The following is a 23633-nucleotide window of genomic DNA, read 5'->3' on the forward strand; positions in this document are numbered from 1 at the left end:
CCCCGGCATAGCCGTTAGCTCGCTAGCTCACTACAGGCTGTCTGAATGGTTTAGTGGTGGAAAGCAAACCTGAACTGGGATGCGAACAGTATAAAATCGAATCACACTTCATTACAGAAACCGGTGAAAGACACAGGCCACAGTGCCCGAGATAATAAGGTAAGAAATCTACAAAGTTAGCCAGCAAGCTAACGTTAGTCAGCTTGGCTGTCCTTGGATTAGTTAGCGAGCTAAGTGCTAGCTGGCTTATTCAAACCAGGCATATCGTACAGTGCTAGGCTATCGGCTGGCTAACCAATATGGATGCTGTGTGTTCCTTTGATGCGGTGCCTAGAGATTATCCGCTTTAACCACGGTTTGATTCCCTAGCCGACCGGTATTTTCTAGTTTGGTTGCCCGTCACGAATGGAGAGTCTAATGTTAGGGCTAGCTGGTGCTGGTTTCTGAAATCAGGTCATGATACAATTATTCTGAACTGGATCGTGACTAATGTAGTCAGTTTCCAGTTAATAGTGTGGAAATCCCTAACCAGACACCACGGGATAAACCTGGATTTACAATCTGTAGCAAAACCAAAGCCAGCGTGTTTTTTTATCTCTGAATTACGTCTGTCTTTGGAAATGTTAGTGAGACAGGGCAGGTGCATGAAAAACTTCTTTAGCAAGTTGGACAATGACAGAACCAGCGAGGTACGCTAAAAATCAAGTGGTTTAAAATCTATTTCCATGGTAGAATATATCAGCGCTCTGACTGAGAGCAAATCTGAACTTGATCCAAATGAGCTGCTGTCTCCTCCTGCCCTCATGTGATCTGTCTAATGTGCCCAGTGGACTGGCAGGTGGTATTATAAACTGGCTGACTGTCTGTGTGTGTACGTGTGTGAGAGTGTGTGAGAGAGAGAGAGAGTGTCAGAGTGTGTGAATGTGTATGACGGAGGGAGAGGTAGAAGAAATTGTCATCAATCATTCCTAACCAGTGTGAAACTTCATTATGTGGTATCTTGCTTGAGGCCTGACCAGTTCCTCTGCTTTTATTAACTGTAATTATAGTCTGTTTAATCAGATTGCAGGCAGCAGTCCTGTCCTCAACTGTAAGCCGCGGCGGCCTGTTTTCCCAGCATCAATATCACTTTATCACTCCCAATAGTGATTCTGAACAGTGAACTTAAAGTGTTGTACCATCACAAGTTCCAGCCTGGTTCTTATTTTAGTCATTGGAATTGAGATATAATCAATTTTTTCTCCATTAGAAAGAACAAATTTCCTAGCTGAGATCAAGCCAGAATATGTAATTGCTTTGTTTTTATTTCTGGCATGCTATACTTGGTTCTTGGTCGTAGATTTTAGTTTTGGGGGCGATTCTCAAATGGCTCAGCCCTTTCAGAGAATGGCATTACGAGGGAAAGAGCATCTATAAGCAGACAGGCACACATCGCACAGCCCAGCGGTCCTCAACCTTACGCCATGGCACACTGAAGTGAGACATTGAATTCAGAGGCACACCTAATTATTGTCTGTTTTAGGGAGTCTCTTTCACAGGCAAGTTGTCTTGTCAAATTCAGGAATCAGCATCACTTAATTTGCCAAGTACAGTGAATGTCCAGGAAATGCTTTGCTGTGGCATGTGACATTTGTGTGAGTCAGCTTGTCTGTGTAAGAGTTGAGGGGAAAGCGTGATTGTAGGATGATGTCATCAGTATAGCTAGTGGTCGTCACTGACTCGTATAAAAGCCAGAGTCGCAGCAAATTAGGTTCTGCCCGGATAAAAGTGCAGCAGTAGGTCAGGAAGGAAGATCACCACTGCCACCACACTGATGATAGGAAGTGTGTGTCATGCCATTGGTAAATTAATCTACTTTGACAAAACCACAAAGACATTTGATTATTCTTAAATCTGTCAGGAATTGTGGCTGATGGCTGAAAATGTACATTTTTCTGTCACTGATATCAGTGGCAAGAGTTAACCAAGCCATGAGTTACCAATTTTACAACAATTTGGCAAACCCTGCAGTAGAGCAACTTGTTGAGACTGGACCAAAAACAGGTCTAACTTTGGCCTAGTCTGTTGTGTTTATTCTAGACCGCCATAGGTTGGAATATCTTTCTTCATGAAGTGTTTTCTCATAGAGTGGCCCTGCTATAGCCCTTGTAAACCTAAAATTATCCCCCAGCTGGGATTCCTCTTTTGGCTCACTGGTGGACATTTTGTCCCCAATATAGAAGAAGTACTGGCGTCATATTCAGTCTCTGACGTTAGAATCAAAAGACATGTAGAAGATTTGGCTGCTTGGACTGAACCTCTAAATACTCTTGATTCCTCTTTTGGTTTGTCTTTTCCTCTTCAAGTAGGCTAAATTACAGAGGGAGATCGGCCCAGAGCGAATGATGATCGTATTACATTATGTACAGTATCATATGTTGTTTGCTTGCAACTTTTATGTTTGTGTTTGATGCATTGCTGTGTTCTTTGCCAGGTCTTTCTTGAGTAAAGGAGATTTTTAATCTCAGTGGGATTACCTGGTTGGTTACCAGGACAGTGTTTCTCAAACTAAGGCTCTGGGTCCAAGATGGATTGCAGGCCTGTTTCTGAACCGGTGGGTTATCACTGTAGCACTAGCAGGCTAGGTTTTAATATGTCGGGGTCTTGGATCACCATTAAATCTACACAGTTAGGATCCTTAGTTGTGAAAGATGTATAACCTCTTTCTGCTCTAAGAGATTAAAAACAGGGTGGGAAATTACCACTTGACAAGTTCTGGTAAATGCTGGCTGTGGCTGGTAAATTTGTCTACCTCTACCAGCCAATTTGGCAGGTAACCAACCATCATCTGGAAGTCTGAGTCTCTTTTATTAACCTAGTTGTCTGGTAAAAATAAAAAGTTAAAGTGTCAGGTGAATTTTGGGTTGCACTAGCCTTTGTAGACAAAAAAATATTAGTTTCCTGGCTTTATTTGAGATCCTGTTCCGGTGTTTCGGATCAGGAGAATATGGCTACTTAACTGATTCATTTGTTTAGAGTGTTGACATTCCTGAAAAGCAGCAGTCAGAAAGTCAAACTTTGTCCAACAGCATGGTGGATTTCTTAAGAGAGTTTTAGTTTAGGTGCCATGGGGGGAGTGGTTTGAAAATGATTCAGGAGCCACATGCAAAGATAAGAAACAAAGCAGTGTTTCCTCTACATTCACAGCAAGAAAGCTACCACTACCACTGCTAGGGCGATGTGAAATTAACAAAACCTAATTGAATTCAGGTTCCCTCAAAAAGCACAAAGGCTGAGTGTTAAGAAATGGTGTTTTTACATCAGTAAGTATCTAACAGGACAGTACAGAGCAGTAAGGCCAACCACCACTGCTACAAAACACTTAAGGCCCTGACACACCAGGCCGACGGTCGGCCGTCGGGCAATGTCGGGCCGTCGGTAAGCGTCGGTGTCCCTAGTTTTTGCGGTGTGTTCCGCACCGTCGGCACTAGTCGGACCCTGTCGGCGTCTTTTCGGCCGATTGAGCGTGTTGAATCGGCGTCGGAGCCGTCGGTGAGAGAGAACACTCTGATTGGTAGTTCGTGATTTGCCTCTGGATGGATTGGACTGATAAATTCCTTCAACATGTGGAACTGAACAGGAAAGAGCCGAGCAAAATCGGAGGTTTTATTTATCTCCAGCTCTCGACACAGGTTCGGGAAAGCCCCTTGAGCCTGTCGCTGGAGTATCCATGATTTCACCCATTTAGTGCGGTTTCTCCTTATTTTTCGCCTCCGCCTCTTCCTTTCTTCTTCCACAACCAAAAGACCAAGGGCTGACAACGCCAGTGCCATTTGCAACTTCTTATCAGACATAAGGTATGGAGAGTTATTTCCCCTCACGCAGGCGCAGAACGTACGTGCTAGTTGGCCGTCGGGTGTAGTCTTTGCGGTGTGTTCAAGTGCAACTTTTTGGACCAGACGCAGGCGACGTGAGGCGACGCAACAGTCGGCCTTCGTCGCCGCTGGTTCTTTGATGTCGGTTTGGTGTGTCAGGGCCTTTACAGCAGAAGCATTGCAAGCGTGTTAAATTTGAGAGAAAAAGACTTCAGTGTTGCTGCCTTGGGTTCGTGCAGAGAAAAGCCTAGTTCCCCTAAAGCAGAACTCAAAATAAAAATGTCAGTTCCCTCTCTGGCTGTCAGATGTTGGCTGCTGATAGCCTCAGGTCAGGAGTCTGCCACGACCGTCTTGACAAGATTGTGTAACAGTCCTGTGATCGCATGTCACGCGGCGCTGTTAAACCTTCACCTTTGCTTTCCCTGCCTTTGCTTCTTCACACTTTCTCTTTCTATTTCTCTCTTTCACCCTGATCTACCGCTTCCTTCTTTCTATCTGTCACTCCATCCTTCTCCTCCTGACTCAGTCCCCTTTTTCACTTCCATTTAAGTGGAAATCCTCTTCCTCTCCGAGCTTTGACAGTCAGTGATGACTGGACTCGATTTTGGAAAATGTAGGCTTCCAAATAATTCACCGGGTCAATTATGGTGGATTTACGCTGCAAGATTCCTACTAATGACACACAAAGTTGCTCTCGCAGTCAAATTACCTAGATGTAATGAGCGTGACAAGAAAAACTGGGATGTGAGAGTTTCACTGCAAACATTGGAATTAAATTGGGACTTCATATATTTCTAAACCTTAATTTATCAGGGTTAAATATCCACACTCTTTTTCAGCAATGCCCCGCTTCACATTCATGCCTGCATTCTTAAAACGGATGAAAAGTAAGACAAATGTGTGTAGGTGTTTTGGCATGGGAATTTGTTTTTCCCATTCACTTTTCCCATTCAGATTTTCCCAGCTGTTCTGGGGATTCAAACTGACAACCTTCCCGTTCACAAGTCCCTTTCTCTATAACCTGTAGGCCACATTACAAACTGGGAATGATGTCGCATTCATGTCATATTGGGAAAAGAGAAATGACAGGATGACATCTTGTTGCTACAACTTGGAAGAGTTCACATGCTTCACTCATTGGAACCCACATCCAAAATCATTTTTATTTATAAATTTAAAATCGAGTGAGTTGCAGCAGTCATTAATTGCCTCGAGTAGATCTGATTGTATTAGTGTAAATATAACTGATCATTTTGATTTTTATTATCTTCGTGACGCCAAGTGGGAATATATCAGAGCCTACAAATAATCCCAAGTTTCCTACTTGTAATCAGGACGAGGAAGCTGATGTGAACGCTTTTCCCCACGTGGCAGCTCGTATTTTCCGACGTGACGTGAACGCAGCATGAGGCTTGCTCATATTCAGTGCAAGACGACAGTACAGTGTGGATGTATACGCAGGTTCCCATTCATTTCAATAGAAACCTCTAAGTTTCTTCTGTGAGAGAGTGAGAGAGACTGCACCTTCCATTGGTGTGTAGGTCCAGATAGAGTTTGCCTATACATTAGTAGAAGTCAGACCATTACTGTAGTGTTTCCCTCTGCACTGTAAGCGTGTGTGTGTGTGTGTCCATTGAGAAAGCTAATGCAGGAATGCTGACTGACTGCTGATTGGCCATTAGCTAATGAATTGGATTGGCCTCTTTGCATCAGAACGTCCCTGTGCCAAGAGGTACAGATTGAGAGGAAAGGAGGCTATGGGAGAGTGGTGTGTGTGTGTGTGTGTGTGTGTGTGTGTGTGTGTGTGTGTGTGTGTGTGTTTGTATATGGGTAACTTTAGCTAAGAATGACTGCCTTGTCAGCGCTTGTTTGTGCTCAGCTTGAATACTTCTTGTTCGTTTTTTCAAGGAGTTGGAGACGTTTGGCAAGCACGAGGAGCTGCTGGCGATCAGATGTCAACGTCCGTCTTCTTATACCCATAAACCCTTGTGTTTTGGGGTCGTTTCCTGTCGTTGGACTATTGATTACGTACTCACTCCTTGGAAGAAGACTGAGACTTGCATTTTCAGGTGTTTGGTGCCACCTGAGTTCAAATGGCATCGCTCTCACCTGGCCAAACAAACTGAACTGAAGAAATAAACACACCAGTTCAAATAAACTGCTCCGAACAACGCAGCTCTGCCATCAGCTATCATTCAGAGGTCCTGTTCTACTGTAAATATCCAGTTGGCTTGTAAATAGTGAAAGTGGCTAGTAAGTACTGAGATGCACCAAAAGTTAGTTTCCTGCCCTGCTGGCACGTGTGTGTCGTGTGTGTGTGACAGCTGTGTTTACCATGTCACAGTCGTAGCATTGAGGTCGTATTACCATCCATTGATTGTCAGGCAAGAATGCCCCGGGCCGTGTGTGTGTGTGTGTGTGTGTGTGTGTAACCTGATCAGAATGAAAAATGAACCCACTCACTCGCACTGTTGCCTCCCACAATCAAAGATCACTTACTGTGATTCTCTGTCTGTCTGCCTGTCTGTCACCGTCTGTTTTTCTGTCTTGTATAGCTCTATTTTCACATGACTAATGTTACCTGGAGACACCCAGTGATTTGTAATAATTGTGGAGATCATCGATAATTTTAATCCTGCGTGAATCATCATGTCTGTAATTTGTAAAAAGTAAAAACTCCAGCAAAATAGTATTTTTACTCTCGGTAATTTCAGCCATAATTTGATTTTGCCGTGAGATTTTCTTTTTCTTCTTATTCTTCTAGATGCGTGATTTCTATCTTCCTCCTGTCATGAAAAATGGAGGCAGTAGTGGAATCTGTAGAGGACGGTTTTGAATACATTTTTGGCACAGACTTTTGGCACAATAATTTCTGCAGATTTCACAAAATTCAGAAGGTGGGGGGTAATTCATTAATTACATCAGGTCCTCACACCATACTAGTCCCGTGCAACTAGGGCTTTTGTCTGTTTTTGTTTTAGAACAGATTTTTGGTCCATAATTCTCTGCCTCTGTCTATCTGCTTACCAGGTTTTCTGCCTTCATGCCTGTCTGTGTGTTTGTCTGTCCTTTCTATCTCTCTGTCTGTCTGTCTGTCTGTCTGTATATGTCCTCATTCGCCTCAGCTCTTTGATGATCATCATTGTAATCATTAAGCAGTTGGAATGAGGCCGACGAATGAATAAATAAATGACTTGGCCTCGGATTTGTCAAAACAATTTTACTCCATTATAAGAATCACATTGATAACGGACGAGAAATTAGTTTAGTTGAGATTCCCAGAAGACCACTTAGATTCACATCTGAAAGGTTTGGGAGTGTGTGTGTGTGTGTGTGTGTGTGTGTGTGTGTGTGTGTGTGTGTGTGTGTGTGTGTGTGTAAAACTGACTTTTGCTCAACAGAAAGTGAAATTGTACTCGCCATCACCATAAACTATTTGTTAAACCTATAGACTGGATCCTCCTCCTCCCCATCACCATCTCTCTCTCTCTCTCTCTCTCTCTCTCTCTCTCTCTCTCTCTCTCTCTCTCTCTCTCTCTCTCTCTCTCTCTCTCTCTCTCTCTCTCTCTCTCTCTCTCTCTCTCACACACAGACACTCAAGCAAACAGCATGGTGTGTACTGATGCTAGAGACAACATTGCACATAGTGACTCACCCTGAGGCTGTGTGTGAGAGAGAGAGAGATCAGACAAGAAGGGAGTGGCGGGGAAGAGAGGGAGGTGGTGATGCGAATAAGACGGGTGCGAGAAAGAATAGAGGAGGACATGTTGGGAGAAAGAGAGAAAAAACTAATTGCAGAGACTGTCAGTGATTTTAATTACATGCAAATCTGCCATGTCTGTAATTTGTAAAGTTAAAGTTCCAGCCAGATTACAACTATTTTGGTGAAGACAAATTCCCTTGATAATACTATTCACTAGGGTTGAAACGATTAGTCGATTAATCATTTGGTAAATCGACTAATCGTTAATCATGAAAAAATTAATCATTTGCTGGTTACAACTTCACAAATACAAAGATTTGCTGCTTTTCTTCGTTTCATATCATTCTAAGATTAATACTTTGGGGTTTTCTTGGCTGCTGGTCAGACAAAGTAAGCAATTTTAAGAATCACTTTGAGCTCTGGAAAACTAGTGATGGACATTTGTCATTATTTTTGGCATTTTATAGACTAAATGATTGATCAGTTCATTGAAAAATAATTGATTGATTAATCGATAATGAAAGTAATCGTTAGTTGCAGCCCTCTAATCACATGTGAATTGAATTCTTGGTAATTTCAGCCCCTTTTCTTCTTCTAGATGTGTGATTTCTCTCTTCCTCCTGTCATGAAAAATGGAGGCGGTAGTGGAATCAGCATTTAAAGCACAAACTTCAATCAGGAAGTGACAAATTGTAAACTCTTTCACAAAAACGCAGAGGTTGGAGGGTAATTCATTAATTACTTGGTCCCCACATAATATTAGTCCCATGTGAATAGGGATAATAGGGAGAGAAGAGGAGAATAAATGGGGAAACAGACGGTTAGAGAGGAGATGGTGTTTGGAGTGAGCTGAGACAAAGTGATAGATGGAAAGGGTAAAAAACAAGGGAATTAGAAAGCAATGAATGGGAAGAAAGATGTGTGACAAGAGGAAGAGGATGGAGAGAAGAAGAGCAGCAGAGAGTGAGGGATATGAGATGGAGAGAGAGAGATGTGCGACAACCTAATGAGGAAGTGATGACAAGGGTATAGAGGAGAGGAAGGGGAGTGTGATGATGGAGAGAGTGGTGGAGGAAAAGTGTTGGATGGATGTGAAAGAGACAGTGATGAAGAGGACAGAAAGAGAGGAAGAGATGGTGATAATGAAGACGGAGAGGGGAAAGAGGAAAAATAAGCAAGTGAAAAAGAGAGGGAGAGAAAGATTGACAGTGAGGGGGAAAGTGCAGCGGAGGGAGGAGGAAAAAAGACAGGGATGGAGTGATGGAAAGATGAATGAAGGAGAGAAAATGAGGAATGGGAACAAGAGAGAGGCAGAGGGAAGAGAGAGAGATGTGTTTTCATCCAACTGTCAAGTGAGTTTTAAGCTAACTTTTGAAATGATGCAAAAAATGAAATGTGAATTCGCTCGGTTCAAGCAAATAAATAAAATGAGGAAAAATAACACACCAGACAAATGGAAAGAGACATGGAAAAAGTGACTAGTATTGGGCAAGTTATTGTTCTTCACTGTCAGCTAATGTTGACTTGCATAACAAAAAAAAATACAATTTATATTATCTCATCATTACTTCATTGACGTAAAATGTTTCTACCTCACGTGAAATCGTTGAATAAAAACGTTTTGTGTTTTTGGCGATATTAAGGAAATTTTATCAAAACTTTACATTTTCATTCAGCTTTTCGAATTCTGTAAATTCTCATTTACATAAAAAATATATTGGAAAGTCGGGTAAAGTAAGAAATGGGAGACAGAGAATGACAGGAATATTGTTTTTTCTGGAACATCCTACAGTTCACCAGCCACTTTCACTATTTTACCAGCCGACTCCAGTTGTAGAATAGACCAGGAGCTCTAATGACGGTTGGTTGTCTCCACCATGAATGGCAGGACAGGAAACTTTTCATCCAGCAGCTACAGTGACCACTAAAACAGTGACCTACAGTGACCACTAAAACTCAAGAGCTTCATTTTAAGAGCCTCGTTTTAAGTTTGTGTTTTCAGAATTAAAAGAGGCAGATTGGTTACTTGTGAAAAAGAGACAAACTTAACAGGCACAGCCAGAATGTACTGGCGTTTGGCTGGTGGCTGGTGGTAATATCTCACTCTGATGAGAGAGAGAAAGTGTGTGTGTGTGTGTGTGTGTGTGTGTGTGTGTGTGTGCTTGTGTGCGTGCAGTGCTTTGTTTTGTTCTGCTCTTTGTAGATAGACAGATGTCCATTACAGGAAAGCAGGGCACAGCTGGGGGTGCGCATGTGTGTGTGCATCTACGTGTGTGTGTGTGTGTGTGTGTGTGTGCGTCAGAGGTATAATATGCTTCCCACATAATTTAGAATTAGCTTATTTCATACACATATTTTGCATCCTGTTTTGACAAAGATACAACATGATGCTGAAAGTGTGTGTGTGTGTGTGTGTGTGTGTGTGTGTACAGACAGCAGCTGGTGTAGTCAATAATACCGGCTAATGATCCATCCATTCCCCACTGGGCAGCACTGAGGGAAACAGAACAAATGAGAACAGCGCGACTGGAAACTGCTGTTTTATTAACCATGCACTGTATACAGGCCAGGAACCTTACAGGAATACTCCATCGTAAAACACTTCAACAAACTTCAACACGGTTCAAAAATAGCTATTGGCGATGTGGCGGGTTTCGGGTCCATTTTGTTGTTTGGTGGTGTATTTTTCTTATTCCTGTGCATAACTGGCCAACACCCAAACAACATGACGTCACTTTTTTCTGGAGTAAAAAGAAAAACCGTATCTGCCAAACTCTGAATTCAGCAGCATTTGGCTGGTTGCTGGTGTTAATTTCCCAATCTGATTCAGTGATAAAACTAATCACAACTTGGTTGAGATTAATAAAGGTTTGACAGGTCCCCAAAATGTCCCAGATGACAGAATTTGTACAGATTTTTATTCCAAAACTCTACAGGCTACATCCATTTAGGACACAAGGTCATGACCTGGTTTCATCATGTAATCTAAAATATGGAGGATCCACTCTGTAAAATTGATGGTGGATTTCTCAATTTGGTACCAAACTCTTGAATGTTATGACCCTGGGATTGGATTGTGGTATCACAGAAGACAACCACAGCACAAAAGAGTTTCAGACAGCTAGTGAATGAAAGGTTGCCGTGTTGACCAATCAGTGGAGGTTAACGACCGTCATGCAGCAGTCTGTTAAAAGTGACTGCAGATTTACCTTAACCAAGCAGAAGACTTTTTTCTGGGCAGTGTAGCTGCAGCAGTTTGTATTTGGGCGTTTCTGAGAGAGAGCTTTGGTGCCCAGTGAACCGTCCCTGGGCAAACAGAGGTTAAAATACCTAGTAGAAACAGTACACACACACACGCACACACACACACACACACACAGACTACAGTGTTATGTAATGATCAGGAATGGGAATTGGGTTTTATTTTTGCAGATGTGTGGGATGTTTGGTATTGAGTCTCAGTTCAACCAGGTGTTGCAGTTTAAGAATGGCTCTTATTTTGGTATTTATACAGTATATTTTTCTACAACTGCAATTATTATTTACGACCTGATGCTGAATTTCCATAATATTTACGTTTTTATTTTTCACAAGCCGTGGACATCAAGAGGCAAATTCATGTCACTCAGTCAGATGTACCTGGGCGTTAGCAAACTGCATCATGGTCTAAGGCATTATTCAATGTATTTTCAAGGAAGTAAAAGATCTATATATGTGAAAATTGAAATATTAATCTTCTCCCACATCTTCTTCATAGTAGAAGACTCTCACATTCCTCTTGTGTCCACGATCATCACAAATGTGCTGTTTCACTGTGCAGAGTCTGCATTCGTTCTAGCTGTGGGGTCAGTTTTCTGTGTGTGTGTGTGTGTGTGTGTGTGTGTGTGTGTGTGTGTGTGTGTGTGTGTGTGTGTGTGTGTGTGTGTGTGTGTGTGTGTGTGTGTGTGTGTGTGTGTGTGTGTGTGTGTGTGTGTTGGGGGTTGTCACCACAGCTCAATGAACTAAAAGGAAACACTGGGCTGCCGGCTCTCCAGCACCAGGCTGTAAAGTCCAGTAGTCATCCTCAGTTTTATGACTTGTCCAATAGTATTGATTGGAGAGACAGAAGGAGGAGCCTGGTGGATGAAAGACATGGAGGGAGAAAATGGAGAGATGGAAGGATGGAGTAAGTAAAATGGACAAAAGGAAGGAAAGAAGAAGTGAGAGAACAAACAGATGGAGGGAGGAGAATGGAGGGAAGGAGCGAGGAGAATGAAGAAAGATGGAGGGATAAAAACAGACAGTGCCAAGTTATTGTGCTCTCTTTTACGTCTCATTGGTCACAGTGGGAATCGTCTGAAGGGAGGGGTGTGTGTGTGTGTGTGTGTGTCTCCCCGCTGCAGGCTGTTAGCCTTGCCTATGTGTTTTGTAGCATCTGTGACTGTTGAAATCCGAGCCCAGGAGCTGTTTTGGTCTCACATACTGTATATTTACTGAAGATCTAGAAACTTGCCTATAGTTACAGTAGGTCTGCTCGGATGTTGGTATAGTAGGGCTGTCAATTTAACCTAAAAATCTAATTTGACTATGAATTGAGTCAAACTTGACTGGCATTTGAATATTAATGGTAAAAATGTATGCAATATTGACACATGAAAGCAGGAATGAACAGGCGATCACATTATCATTAATCACCTATCACATCTTAAAGCTGCACTAGGCAAGATATTTATGTAAAATGTTTAATTCTAAATGAAATAAAATACTATATGCCAAATTCTATGACTATTACTTGCAACCCCCCCCCCACACACACACACACACACACAGCCACCACCCTTAACCAACTCTACATTCAAGACATCTCTTCTTTGTGTGTGTGTGTGTGTGTGTGTGTGAAGCTGTGTACTTACTTGAGCACCCTGTCAACCTCTGTTTAAATTCCTGTTCCTCTCTCGATCCTCCAGGCTTTCACTTCAGCAGTGAAGGTGTGTGTGTGTGTGTGTGTGTGTGTGTGTTTGTGTGTGTGTGTGTGTGTGTGTGTGTGTGTGTGTTCAGAGGGACAGTAGGGTGACATCTCCTCCTGATGCAGGGTGACAGCAGGGACCCTGGCCCATTTCTGTCAATCTCTCTCTTACTCACACACACACACACACACACACACACAAACACACACCACCTGAGTCAGACACAAATAAGAGCACACTGAAAGGCGGGGATTGCTACTGTAGCTACACACACAGAGGAAACGCACAAAGGCAGATACACATCAGCAGTAGCCTTTTGGTTCAAGAAATTACAATATAATCCAACCAACCACAGTAAACCAACCCAAAACGCAAGGGATTATGGGTAGAAGGAGACAGATGTTGACATCTGATAGCCGGCAGTTCCTCATGCTTGGAAAGCCTAGCAGAACAAAATGAAGTCTGGACTGATGCACATATTCAGCTATTTCTTCATGTGTTCTTAACTGGTATGAACACCACAGAAGAAGAGACAGACAAGTCCATCATGTTAGAGATAAAGTTACAGAGACTGGAATCAGATTTGCTTTGACCCAATAAAGAAGCTACTTGTGAGTCCATGTGACTTTAGTTTACACGTGCCAGTTCAGTTTTAATTGGACAGTGTGAACCCAAATGAACAAAATACAGAAATACCACAAAGTAAAGTTTTCAACTGCGGCTCAGACTGAAGGAAATGAACTGCAGGTGTGATCTCACGCTAAGAGCATGAAGCAGAGCGAGGCTGAAGGAGAGCATTACCTGCTCGGCAAAAACACTTCCATGAATAAAAGTGAGAGGAAGCCTAGATGTGAGACTCAGGTGTGGAAGCACATACACACACTAATTCAGTCTCACACACACACACACACACACACACTCTAACACCCCACCTGAGACACCGACCATATGCTGTCACACTCTTTACGCCGTGTTAATTCTTTCCAGTCTGTTTGTTCCTGTGAATGGCCACGTACTGTTTGACTGGCAACTCTCAACAAGACAGCATCTCATTGGCTGCTGGCTCAGTAATGCAGAAGCTCATTGGTTCATGCTCACTTTGGTGGGATGTGATTATTCACCACACACACACACTCACACACGCACAATACTTTGATAATCCCTGGGGTACAGACGAATCACTCCTATTGGTTAATCCCGGTCAGGTGGGAGGTGACTCTGTGCTGTGACTGGTTAATCCGGGGCAGAGTGGTGGGCGGGGTTTAGGGAGGTGTTAAACCAGTGTGGTGTCAGGCGTGTCGTCGTCGTGGCAAAGCAGGGTTGCTACGGCAATAGCGGCCATCTGGTGATTTATAGGGCTTTAGAGAGGGACTAGTAATGGCTGCCACACACACACACACACACACACACACAGATGACTACTTCCAATGATTGAAATGAATGTATTTCATCTTAGTTGATTTCACATTTCTTCCAAATGAAAGTAATTTCTTTTGGCATCGTTACATTCTGCTGTATGAGACAAGTTTACCTGCATCTTGATAAATTGTCTGGGGAAGTCAGGGGAATATCAGGGGATTTTTATAAATGGACTACTTTACAGGAATATATCAGAATGTATTTCAGTTTGTATCTCTTCAAAACAAGATTAACAAACCAGCAAGGAAGAACATTTTCAGGTCGTGGAGGCGCTTCGACTTGGATATGAAAAGTCTTGGAAAAGTCATGGAAGTTTACATCAACCCTGTCTTTCCTGTGATTATTCATACAACGATGATGTACCCGTCATCACAGTAAAGAATGTTCTGGAGGGTATTATGGCTTTTATATACTGCGATATATTGAATTTCGATATACTGTCCCATTCCTAAAATGGGTGCATTTTGGGCTTGTTTCTTGTAGTTGTTTCAGTTACATTCTCAGTCCTAACCAGCCGCATCGCAGTTTGCTTGGAAGAGAGACTGCAGCTTTGACCCTTGCTCTCCTTGCTTTTGGCTCTTGTAATGTTGGTGATGTAGGGATTGAGGCTTATTGAGCTGTTGAACTCGCTGTCAGTCACTTGGGATAAGAGCATCGGCTAAATGCTTGAAATGGATAATGTGAATTACAACTTGATTGCTTCATTCCTCTGTTGTTGTATTCATTCATTTCTCCATTCTGGCAATGAATGCATGGCTTAACCCACTGGCCCCATCCCTCTGTTGCCTCCTCCTCCTCTCATCCCTCCATCCCTCCTCTCTTTAATCCCTTTATTCATTCCTGTGCCAAAAGACTGTCTAACTCACAAAGGGCTGCCAGTCTAAAGTGTTGTATGGCTACTGTGCCTAGAGGGATCTCTCTCTCTCTCTCTCTCTCTCTCTCTCTCTCTCTCTCTCTCTCTCTCTCTCTCTCTCTCTCTCTCTCTCTCTCTCTCTCTCTCTCTCTCTCTCTCATATACCCATTCTCTCTCTCTCTCTCTCTCTCTCTCATATACCCATTCTCTCTCTCTCTCTCTCTCTCTCATATACCCATTCACTCTCAGTAGGGCTGGAGGCTGTACAGTTTCCCTTTTTCCACTTCCTGTGTGTGTTTTAAGATTAGTCCAGTAAGTTTAAGTAACTAGCCGGGCTAAAGTTAGCCTCCTCCCACTCACTGCCGCAGCGCCACAGATCCAATCCTCCATCCAAACACAAACAACATGGCCGCCCAGCCTGAAAGAGCTGAGACATATGGGATCGCAGTTCCAACTGATTTAATATGGAAGGACTATGGATTGGTTTCCTTTGTTTGTTCATTTGTTAATCGTTCATTTATCCTTCATGCACAAATCTCAGAAAACACTAATTAGATTTGGACAAAACTTGTGAATGATGCATCTGACTATTGCCTTTCTGCATTTTCAAAATAACATTGATTAGCCCAAGATGGGGCACTATTATTGCAGGACAAAACAAGGTGATACGTTACTGATTGAAGGTGATGTACTGATCAGTCTCTGTTCGAGAGCAGCGTCCTCCAGCGGGCGAAGCTCTCAGCCATATAGGCATACATTTTTGCCTCGGAAGTAAATAAGCGGAACAGATTTCAAATGTATGTTTAACCTCACAGGTGTTTAGATAGATGGTCTTTAACCTTAAGTGTATTTCGAGGATTCGAAATATGTTAAAGTAATGCTTTGTAGCATTTACAGTGTATGTCGGCATGTTTACGTCACGTCAGATAACGGCATCTGGAAACCTCGGAGTTGAGAAATCTTGCCCAAATCTTGCCCATATTCAGCAGAAGAACCACAGTGTTACTTCCTTGCCAGTAAGGTGTAGACGTCGTAGTATAAAGGCAGTGTGCAGCTTAGCTCCTGTTGTTTTAAGTCTAACAATCTGGTCCAGTGTCTCTGTAGCTGAATTGGCTTACTGTGGTCTGTAAGCCTGCTGACCCTGCTGACCCTGCTGTCTGACAGGTATACAGACCAGGGTTAGGGTCAGTTCACATTCACTTCCGACAAGTCAGCAAGTGGATTTCCTTCAGGATTCCTATACAAATATTTTGCCATAACGATCTATAAACAATCTATAAATAAAAGATTTTTGGTGATTTGCTGTTTGGATTTACATTTTGAATGGAAATTGAATTGACCCGCAACTCTGGGATCAAGTTAGCTCTGACCAGAAGAAGCCAGGTGACAGATGACTTATTTCATTAAAAATATATAAAGTGTAGCCTATGTTTTTATCTACATCAGTGAGCAACAGAAATGTAGTGTTTTGCTCTGGTATGTGCAGAGGTGAGTTACATTTAGTTTACCTGACTTTTATCCACCAGAGATGAACAGACTTGCCATTTAAATCATCATTCATCATCAATCAACATTCATAGAGCTTATAATCACTTTCCAGTCTGATTCACCTCTACCCTGAAGTTGGTCTGAAGTTAGCTTGCTAGCCCCCTGTTGTTATTGTTGTTGGTGTGTGTGTGTGTGTGTGTGTGCCAGTGTAGTCTGGTCTGGTTGAATTAGCTTACCATGTCTACCTAAGCCAGTGTTCAGGCAGTTGGACACTGGTGTGTGTGTGTGTGTGTTTGTGTGTGTGTGTGTGTGTGTGTGTGTGTCTGCTCTGCTGGCTGGTCGCTGGTCTGACCTACAGTAACCTGCCTCACTCTTCCCTCTCTGCATTTACATTTCTTAGGCCTTTAGCTGGCACTCATATCCAGATGATTTAGCATGTAAAATTATGCAAAAGTAAAGCTTCAACATCCTAGATCAACAGCAAATAGCAACCAAGGATCACAGCCACCAAATATTGCCAGAAAATACAAGTTACAAATATTCCTGTCCCTAAAGTGACTTCTTACACCTACTGGATGTATTCCTGTTGACACTTAATCAGGGTCCAAAATGAACACCCATCAAGCACCAAATGCCAGAGAAATTTGTTATTGGTTGATAAATCAATAAGGGTCACTCCTCACCACACTGCCTGGTAACTTTTGGAGACGACAGTACTTGAATGGCTCGATTATATTCAGTTTTGTGTCTTTTCCTGTTCTCAAATGTTGTCCCTGCTGGCCAACGCACACTCTCTCTGATCGTGAGCCAATCAAATCAAAGCGAAACAATGGCTCTGTATCAAGAGGCTTCTGATTGGCTGCCTGTTACGCTGCTCTACAAAAACAGCAGCATCTAAACTTTTGTAAACTCTTCCTCTGTTTCTAGTTGAAGCTTGACATTATTCCTATGTGGTGAGTCACTTCATCACTTCCTGACTCACCACAAAACTTGATCAAAACTTACAATGGATCAAAACTTGATCCATGAGTGAGCAAGTTTTAAATTAAAACTCTAAATCTTCTCTTGTCTCTTAATGAACGTTTCACACCTAATTCTGTACAAGAAGTGGCATTGAAAAAGGCTGGGTTTGCATAATTCTGTAAAAAAAAAATGTATAGTAATTATCTAGGCCATCAATGGCCATTAATCTCCCAGTCTTAAGCTACACCTACAGGAAGTTAGGTTACTGAGGTTTAAGTCATTTATCTCCATCCTCCTCTCTCTTCCTCCGCTCATCTCACCCTTTAATTTCCTGGCAAGTCTTCCTCTCTCTCTTCCCCTCACTTCCTCTCCTCCCCTCCTTCTTTCCTTCCTTCCTTCTCATGGACTCTCTCTAAACTTTATGTTGCCTATTAAGCTCTGAGACAGCTCACCTGTTTTTTTCGTTTTGTTTTGGTTTTTTCTCAGACATTTCCAGTGCACAGTTGGTTGTGTATATTACGATTTTAGTTTTAGTGTAGAATAGTGGCATATCAGCAGTATTAACATGTCCAGTATCCCTGAAAATAGTAGACATGTTGGTATAAGATGCTAAATTTTGCTACTAAAATCATCGGCATTAATACTTCTATTATATCTAGCAAAATTATCAGCATTAACATTTTGGCCATTACATTTTACATTAACAAAAAAAGTGTGATGAGTTGTTTAGTTGTTCTTTACTGGTATTTTTTCTTGCTAAATGCTTCTAAACGGTCCGATAATCTTTCCTCTAATATCCAAGCCAGGTTTCTACATTGGCTCTCATTCTAAACAGAGCAGGAGACAGTTCCATCAGATCCTGTGTATTAGTAAATGTTCCTAACAAATGCTGTTTTGTGCTCTTGGAGAGTCTTCAGCCCTCCTATCCCTGTCAGAAACCCTCAGCTCTGGTCATGTTACCACCTAAGCCTCTGGAAAAGCCAGGAAAAACCCTGTAAGAGTACCGCCATCAGCAGCAGGGCGGCATAATGGACAGAGTGGGCGGGCCAAAGGTCACAGGTTCAGATTGGCATTGGGTGACTGGACCAATACATCACAAAACACAAGAAAAAGAAACGGCAAGGGAATTTTTCAGATTCTGATTTTAAATGACCTTTTAGTGATTTTAAAATGTAGGCTAGTGCAACTACGCTTTTTTCCCAGTATATATCATTGATAGATATGGAGAGAACCTCACTGAACTTGTCTAATCCCCCTTTTTAGACCACAAATATATGATTATAGTAAGAGGAAATATAGGAAACCGAAAGTGGCTGATTCAGTGGCTGATTCAACCTCAAGACGATGTAAAAAAAAAAAAAAAAAGAGATGTGTAGAGAAAAACAAACTAACAAACAAAAGAATTAATTTAATTTGATCTGAAATCAGGCCTTTTGCTCATCTTGCGTCTTTGTCTTGTTTTCCTGCTTCTCCCTCTGACAGGTGAGAAGCTGAGCGAGCGAGGGAGCGAGTGAGAGAAGGATAAATAGAGAGAGAGAGAGAGAGAGAGAGAGAGACAGAGGCCATGGAGCAACAGAGACAGAGGACTCTCTCCACATCAGGAGAATCGCTGTATGTGGTGCTGGGAGTCGACAAGAACGCCACGCCAGAGGACATCAAGAAATGTTACAGGTAGAACGCACACACACACACACACACACACACACACCTCAGGCTACTGCTGCAAGAATATCAGAAATATACAAAAAAAACTACAATCCTCTCTGTTACAGTAAATGTCAAGGCTGGCACACTGGCAGAGAAACCTACAAAGTACAGCTGTAACGTCTGTAATATTGTTGTAATATGTTGTAAACCACTAGAGGGAGCTACAAACCCTTCTGTGGGGTTAAACCGTGGATCAAATAAATGTAAATAAAATAACATGCGACTGTCATTACAAGACAATTACATGTTGAGTTGCAGTGTTTCTGGTTAATAATTGGTGTCTGAATTGGACTGAAGACATGTTTCTCTCTCTCTAATTGGTTGATTGATTTCTTGAATGAAGGACTGCCAGTATGTGACAGCTGAACTTGAGTTTTAAATCTGTTTTGACGATGAAAATTGTTTGCTTTCCTGTTGTTTTAAAGGTCAGTGAGCGCTCCACTCCTACTCCTCCTAATAGTTTTTATAGTGATATATTCTAGTTTTTAATGAGGCAGCAGGAAGGATGAGAGGAAGACGGTGTAGCGGAGACACCGGAGAGGAGAGAAGATTATGGCAGGATTCAGTCTCCAGAAGACGGTGGTTTTAATCAAGACACCATCGCAGGGTTTTACTTTCGTTTCTTAACATCCTCCCCCTCCTCTCTCCCTCTCTCTCAGGAAACTGGCGTTGAAGTTTCACCCGGACAAGAACCCAGACAACCCCGAGGCGGCCGACAAGTTCAAGGAGATCAACAACGCCCACTCCATCCTGACCGACGGCACCAAGAGGAACATCTACGACAAATACGGCTCGCTGGGCCTGTACGTCGCAGAGCAGTTCGGAGAGGAGAACGTCAACACCTACTTTGTTCTGTCCAGCTGGTGGGCCAAGGTAAGAGAGAGTGTGAGAGAGAGAGAGAGAGTGGTAGAAACTCAACACTTACTTCTCCAACTGGTGGGCGAAGGTGGGATGGACAGAAAGAGAGATGATACAGGGAAAGAACAGATGGAATATGGAGGAGATGAGAGGGAGAGAGATTGTGATGAAGTGAAGAGAGGAAACCGATTATATAAAAACATCTTTGCTGTCTGTCGGTCTGATTAGTAACTGGTGATGAAGTTTGTCTCACCACCTGTTCCAAATAATTTCCATTAGGGCTGCAACTAACGCTGTTGTTTGGTCTATAAAATGTCAGAAAATGGTGAAAAATGTCGATCAGTGTTTCTCAAAGCCCAAGATGACGTCCTCAAATGTCTTGTTTTGTCCACAACCCAAAGATATTCAGTTTACTGTCATAGAGGAGTAAAGAAACCAGAAAATATTCACATTTAAGAAGCTGGAATCTAAAAGTACTACTTAAAAAAGTACTCAAACCGATTAATCGATTATCAAAATAGTTGGCGATTAATTTAATAGTTGACAACTAATCAATTAATCGATGAATCATTGCAGCTCTAATTTCCATTGCTGCATTTACATTTTAGGCTTTTAGCTGATGCTCTTATGCAGAGCAGCTTACATTAGCTACATTCACACTGCAGCTAAATATCAAGATCATGTGGTGGAAAAAGAGAAAACAACGCCGCTGTCTGTGGCGGTTTATTAAGATCTTACAGTACAGACACAGTCTAGTCATTTTACTCCAGTCTGCTCCAGTCTGTACTATACATATGTGACCTGCTCTATCATTTACAGTCACATTGACCCCTCAAAGCATTTTGAGTTTAATACACTGTTGGAAAGAGGAGAATTTAAGCTTTCTGGTGATATCAAAATTATCTTTGTACTCCAAAGATTGAGTGAGATGCACCCCTTGATGTCTTGACTGTTTCCAAGCGATGTTTTTGAGAAAAAGGGCCTCAAAGTTTGAAGTCAATTCTGAGACATTTATTCAAATAAAGAAATCATTCACACACACACACAGGTTGAGATGCCTGACAACTACGTTTTCCCGCGGATGAAACAATAATTTTGATTAGACAATAAAGTGAACGATGGTCAACCTGTTACTATGCAGATGTTCATTCATAATTTTAAGGGACACATAGTAAGGGAGAGAGGGACGGGGAGAAGTGTTGCCAGGGTCTTAGCGACAAAACCCTCCCAGTGCCAATTAAACCCAACCCATAAACAGCCCAATGATCAACGAAACTAGTCCAAAATAACAAACCAATAACAAAACTCCACAATACAACCCTGACAAACTTAATAAACAGCGTTTTAAGTCCTACAGCATTTATAACATTTCCAAGTACATTAAAAACCGCAAACCTGGCAACATGAGGAATGCGAGCTTTGTTGACAAACTAAGCTAGTAGTTCTGCTTGTCACCCTACCTTTATGAGCTTCAAAACTATATTTAGCGTTTGAATTTCACAATAATCTTTACACAGAATGAAAGCCAAGGCTTTATTTTATTAAAATCTGATGAAACCCCAAAACAGCCAAAAATCGATCTTTTCTCATAAAATCACGTTTATCCACAAATGCGCCGTTGCAACTTCCGACTGAAAATGATAGAACGCGTCACATATGTGCATTCACTCTTATTCCGAAATTTGGTTCTCACGACGAAACCCTACAGTAGAAAAAACTTCACTTGCTACATCACCATCATAACAAACAACCAGTAGTGCCTGTTGTCACAGTGGCTAAATGTTTGATGTTAAAACCAGTCAGTCCTACAGATAGATAGATTGTGTCAGAGGAGATAATGTGGACAGTTGAGTCGATGTTGAAATTCCCACTGGTCGCTGATAAGAGCTCGATAGAAGTCATGGATAACTTGTGGTGAATGAGTTTTGGCATGTAAGCCTCATCTAGAGCAAAACACACATTTCTATGTTTGACTTCTATCATCCGTCTGCCTCCGCTCCGCCTCGTTCCGATTGTTTACCTTCATCAAGTGGTTTTTTGGTTGTTTAATCTCTCTTTCGTTCCCCTCTCCTTGTCTCGTCTGCCCCCCCCCCCCCAGGCGTTGTTTGTGTTCTGCTGCATGGCTACAGGATGTTATTTCTGCTGCTGCCTGTGCTGCTGCTGTAACTGCTGCTGCGGGAAGTGTAAACCTCGGCCGCCCATGGACCAGGAACCCGAGTTCTACGTCTCCCCCGAGGACCTGGAGGCCCAGATGACCTCCGAGGAGAGAGGTGCCGAACTCCAACCTTTTTTTTCTTACTTGAATTTAAAGTGTTCACGGCCACTTACGGGTGGAGTGAGTTTCATGACGCTCGGGTTCTGTTAAACCTGTTGAAACCACATTGTATGTTTTCAAAAATGAAGGGGATTTTACACGAAAATAGGAATTCTGTTCTTCATTCCTGAAAATCAGACTTTTTGCAGATGCATGGTTTTATCTGAAAGTGACGATTTGTTGTACTTTTGTACGTCCATCGTAGGGCAGGGTGATAATTAAATATTAGCGTTGTTCGTCTTTTAGTAGAATCATATCATCATGGTGATTTTTGGATATCATAACGCACAATTCTGCTTTTAAATTGATAACAAGCACATTTTATTTAAAAACTCTGACAAAATGAGGTGTGGTAGGAATATTATTTGAATATTTAACATGTGCTTTTGCATATGTGAGCCACATCGTGATATATATATATATCGATATCAAAAAACATCCTTATGATTATCGTGATATTAATTTTAACCATATCGCCCAGCTCTACTCCATTTGGAGTGTGGTTATTTGCTTGTATGTGTTCTAATTCCTGTGTGTGTGTGTGTGTGTGTGTGTGTGTGTGTGTGTGTGTGTGTGTGTGTGTGTGTGTGTGTGTGTGTGTGTGTGTGTTTCTCCCCAGGCGGTGAGCCCATCATGATGCAGCCGTCCTCGGCAACGGAAACCACCCAGCTCACCTCCGACGCCCACCACAGCTACAGGACCGAAGCATACTAGACACACACACACACACACACACACACACACACACACACACACACACACACACACACAGCTCACCCCCGACACATAAACCCAGCTCCCATCACAGCTGCAGGAAAACAACACATGCTAGACACACACACACACACACACACACAAATGGAGGTCATCCCTGACAACCACAACTACAGGACAAGAAATATTTAACACACACATGCACACACACGCACACACACCTGGCTCAGTAACACACACTATATGCTACACACACACACTCAAACCCTTTCTTTCCAGCCCATCTGTTGGTTTCCCCCCATCCACACCAGTAATTAGAGATACCGCACACGCACACACACACACACACACACACACACACACACCAGCAGATACCAAGCTATCACCCTTCTAAAACTCAAATGAAGGAGGAAAGGGGAGAGAAGGAGCGAGAAAAATTGATAGATGGATGAGGAAAGAGAGGAAAAAGAGGAGAGGAAAAGAGATAAAAATAAAAAACACTGGACTACACTTTTACCTTTTAACACCTGAGAGAGGAGAGAGGTAAAACTGGACTCAGTATTTATTTGTAACACTAACATTACATTCAATAGAGGCATGAATGTTTTTTGTGAGTCTGATGGATCTCATTTGCACTGCTTCCTCCATGCACATGGAAACATGTGTAGGCACATTTACCAAGCACATTACAAGATACTTTTGTCTGCTTTTAATCAGTATACACTGGACTGTAATCAGGAAGTATACAGCACACACACACACAATTCCTATTGGACAATCATGAGAAAAGACATGAAAGACCCTGAAGCTCAGT

At 42.3% G+C, this 23633-nt stretch overlaps 1 protein-coding gene across 1 annotated transcript; it reads left to right on the forward strand.

The window, feature by feature from the left end:
* Nucleotides 1–22: 22 nt before the first annotated feature.
* Nucleotides 23–22855, forward strand: dnajc5ab (DnaJ (Hsp40) homolog, subfamily C, member 5ab). Its single transcript, XM_078288172.1, has 5 exons — nucleotides 23–159; nucleotides 18709–18897; nucleotides 19593–19806; nucleotides 21890–22061; nucleotides 22725–22855. The coding sequence occupies exons 2-5, from the start codon at nucleotides 18791–18793 to the stop codon at nucleotides 22817–22819; spliced, it is 588 nt and encodes a 195-aa protein (XP_078144298.1). The 5' UTR covers nucleotides 23–159; nucleotides 18709–18790; the 3' UTR covers nucleotides 22820–22855.
* Nucleotides 22856–23633: the final 778 nt, after the last annotated feature.

The sequence above is a fragment of the Centroberyx gerrardi genome, chromosome 14 (genome assembly GCF_048128805.1).
Source record: "Centroberyx gerrardi isolate f3 chromosome 14, fCenGer3.hap1.cur.20231027, whole genome shotgun sequence".
NCBI lineage: Eukaryota > Metazoa > Chordata > Actinopteri > Beryciformes > Berycidae > Centroberyx > Centroberyx gerrardi.

Coding starts and splice junctions, on each gene's coding strand:
- dnajc5ab (XM_078288172.1), top strand. CDS start 18,791: ATGGAGCAACAGAGACAGAGGACTCTCTCCACATCAGGAGAATCGCTG. Junction 19,807..21,889: donor TGTCCAGCTGGTGGGCCAAG/GTAAGAGAGAGT, acceptor CCCCCCCCCCAG/GCGTTGTTTGTGTTCTGCTG. Junction 22,062..22,724: donor GATGACCTCCGAGGAGAGAG/GTGCCGAACTCC, acceptor GTTTCTCCCCAG/GCGGTGAGCCCATCATGATG.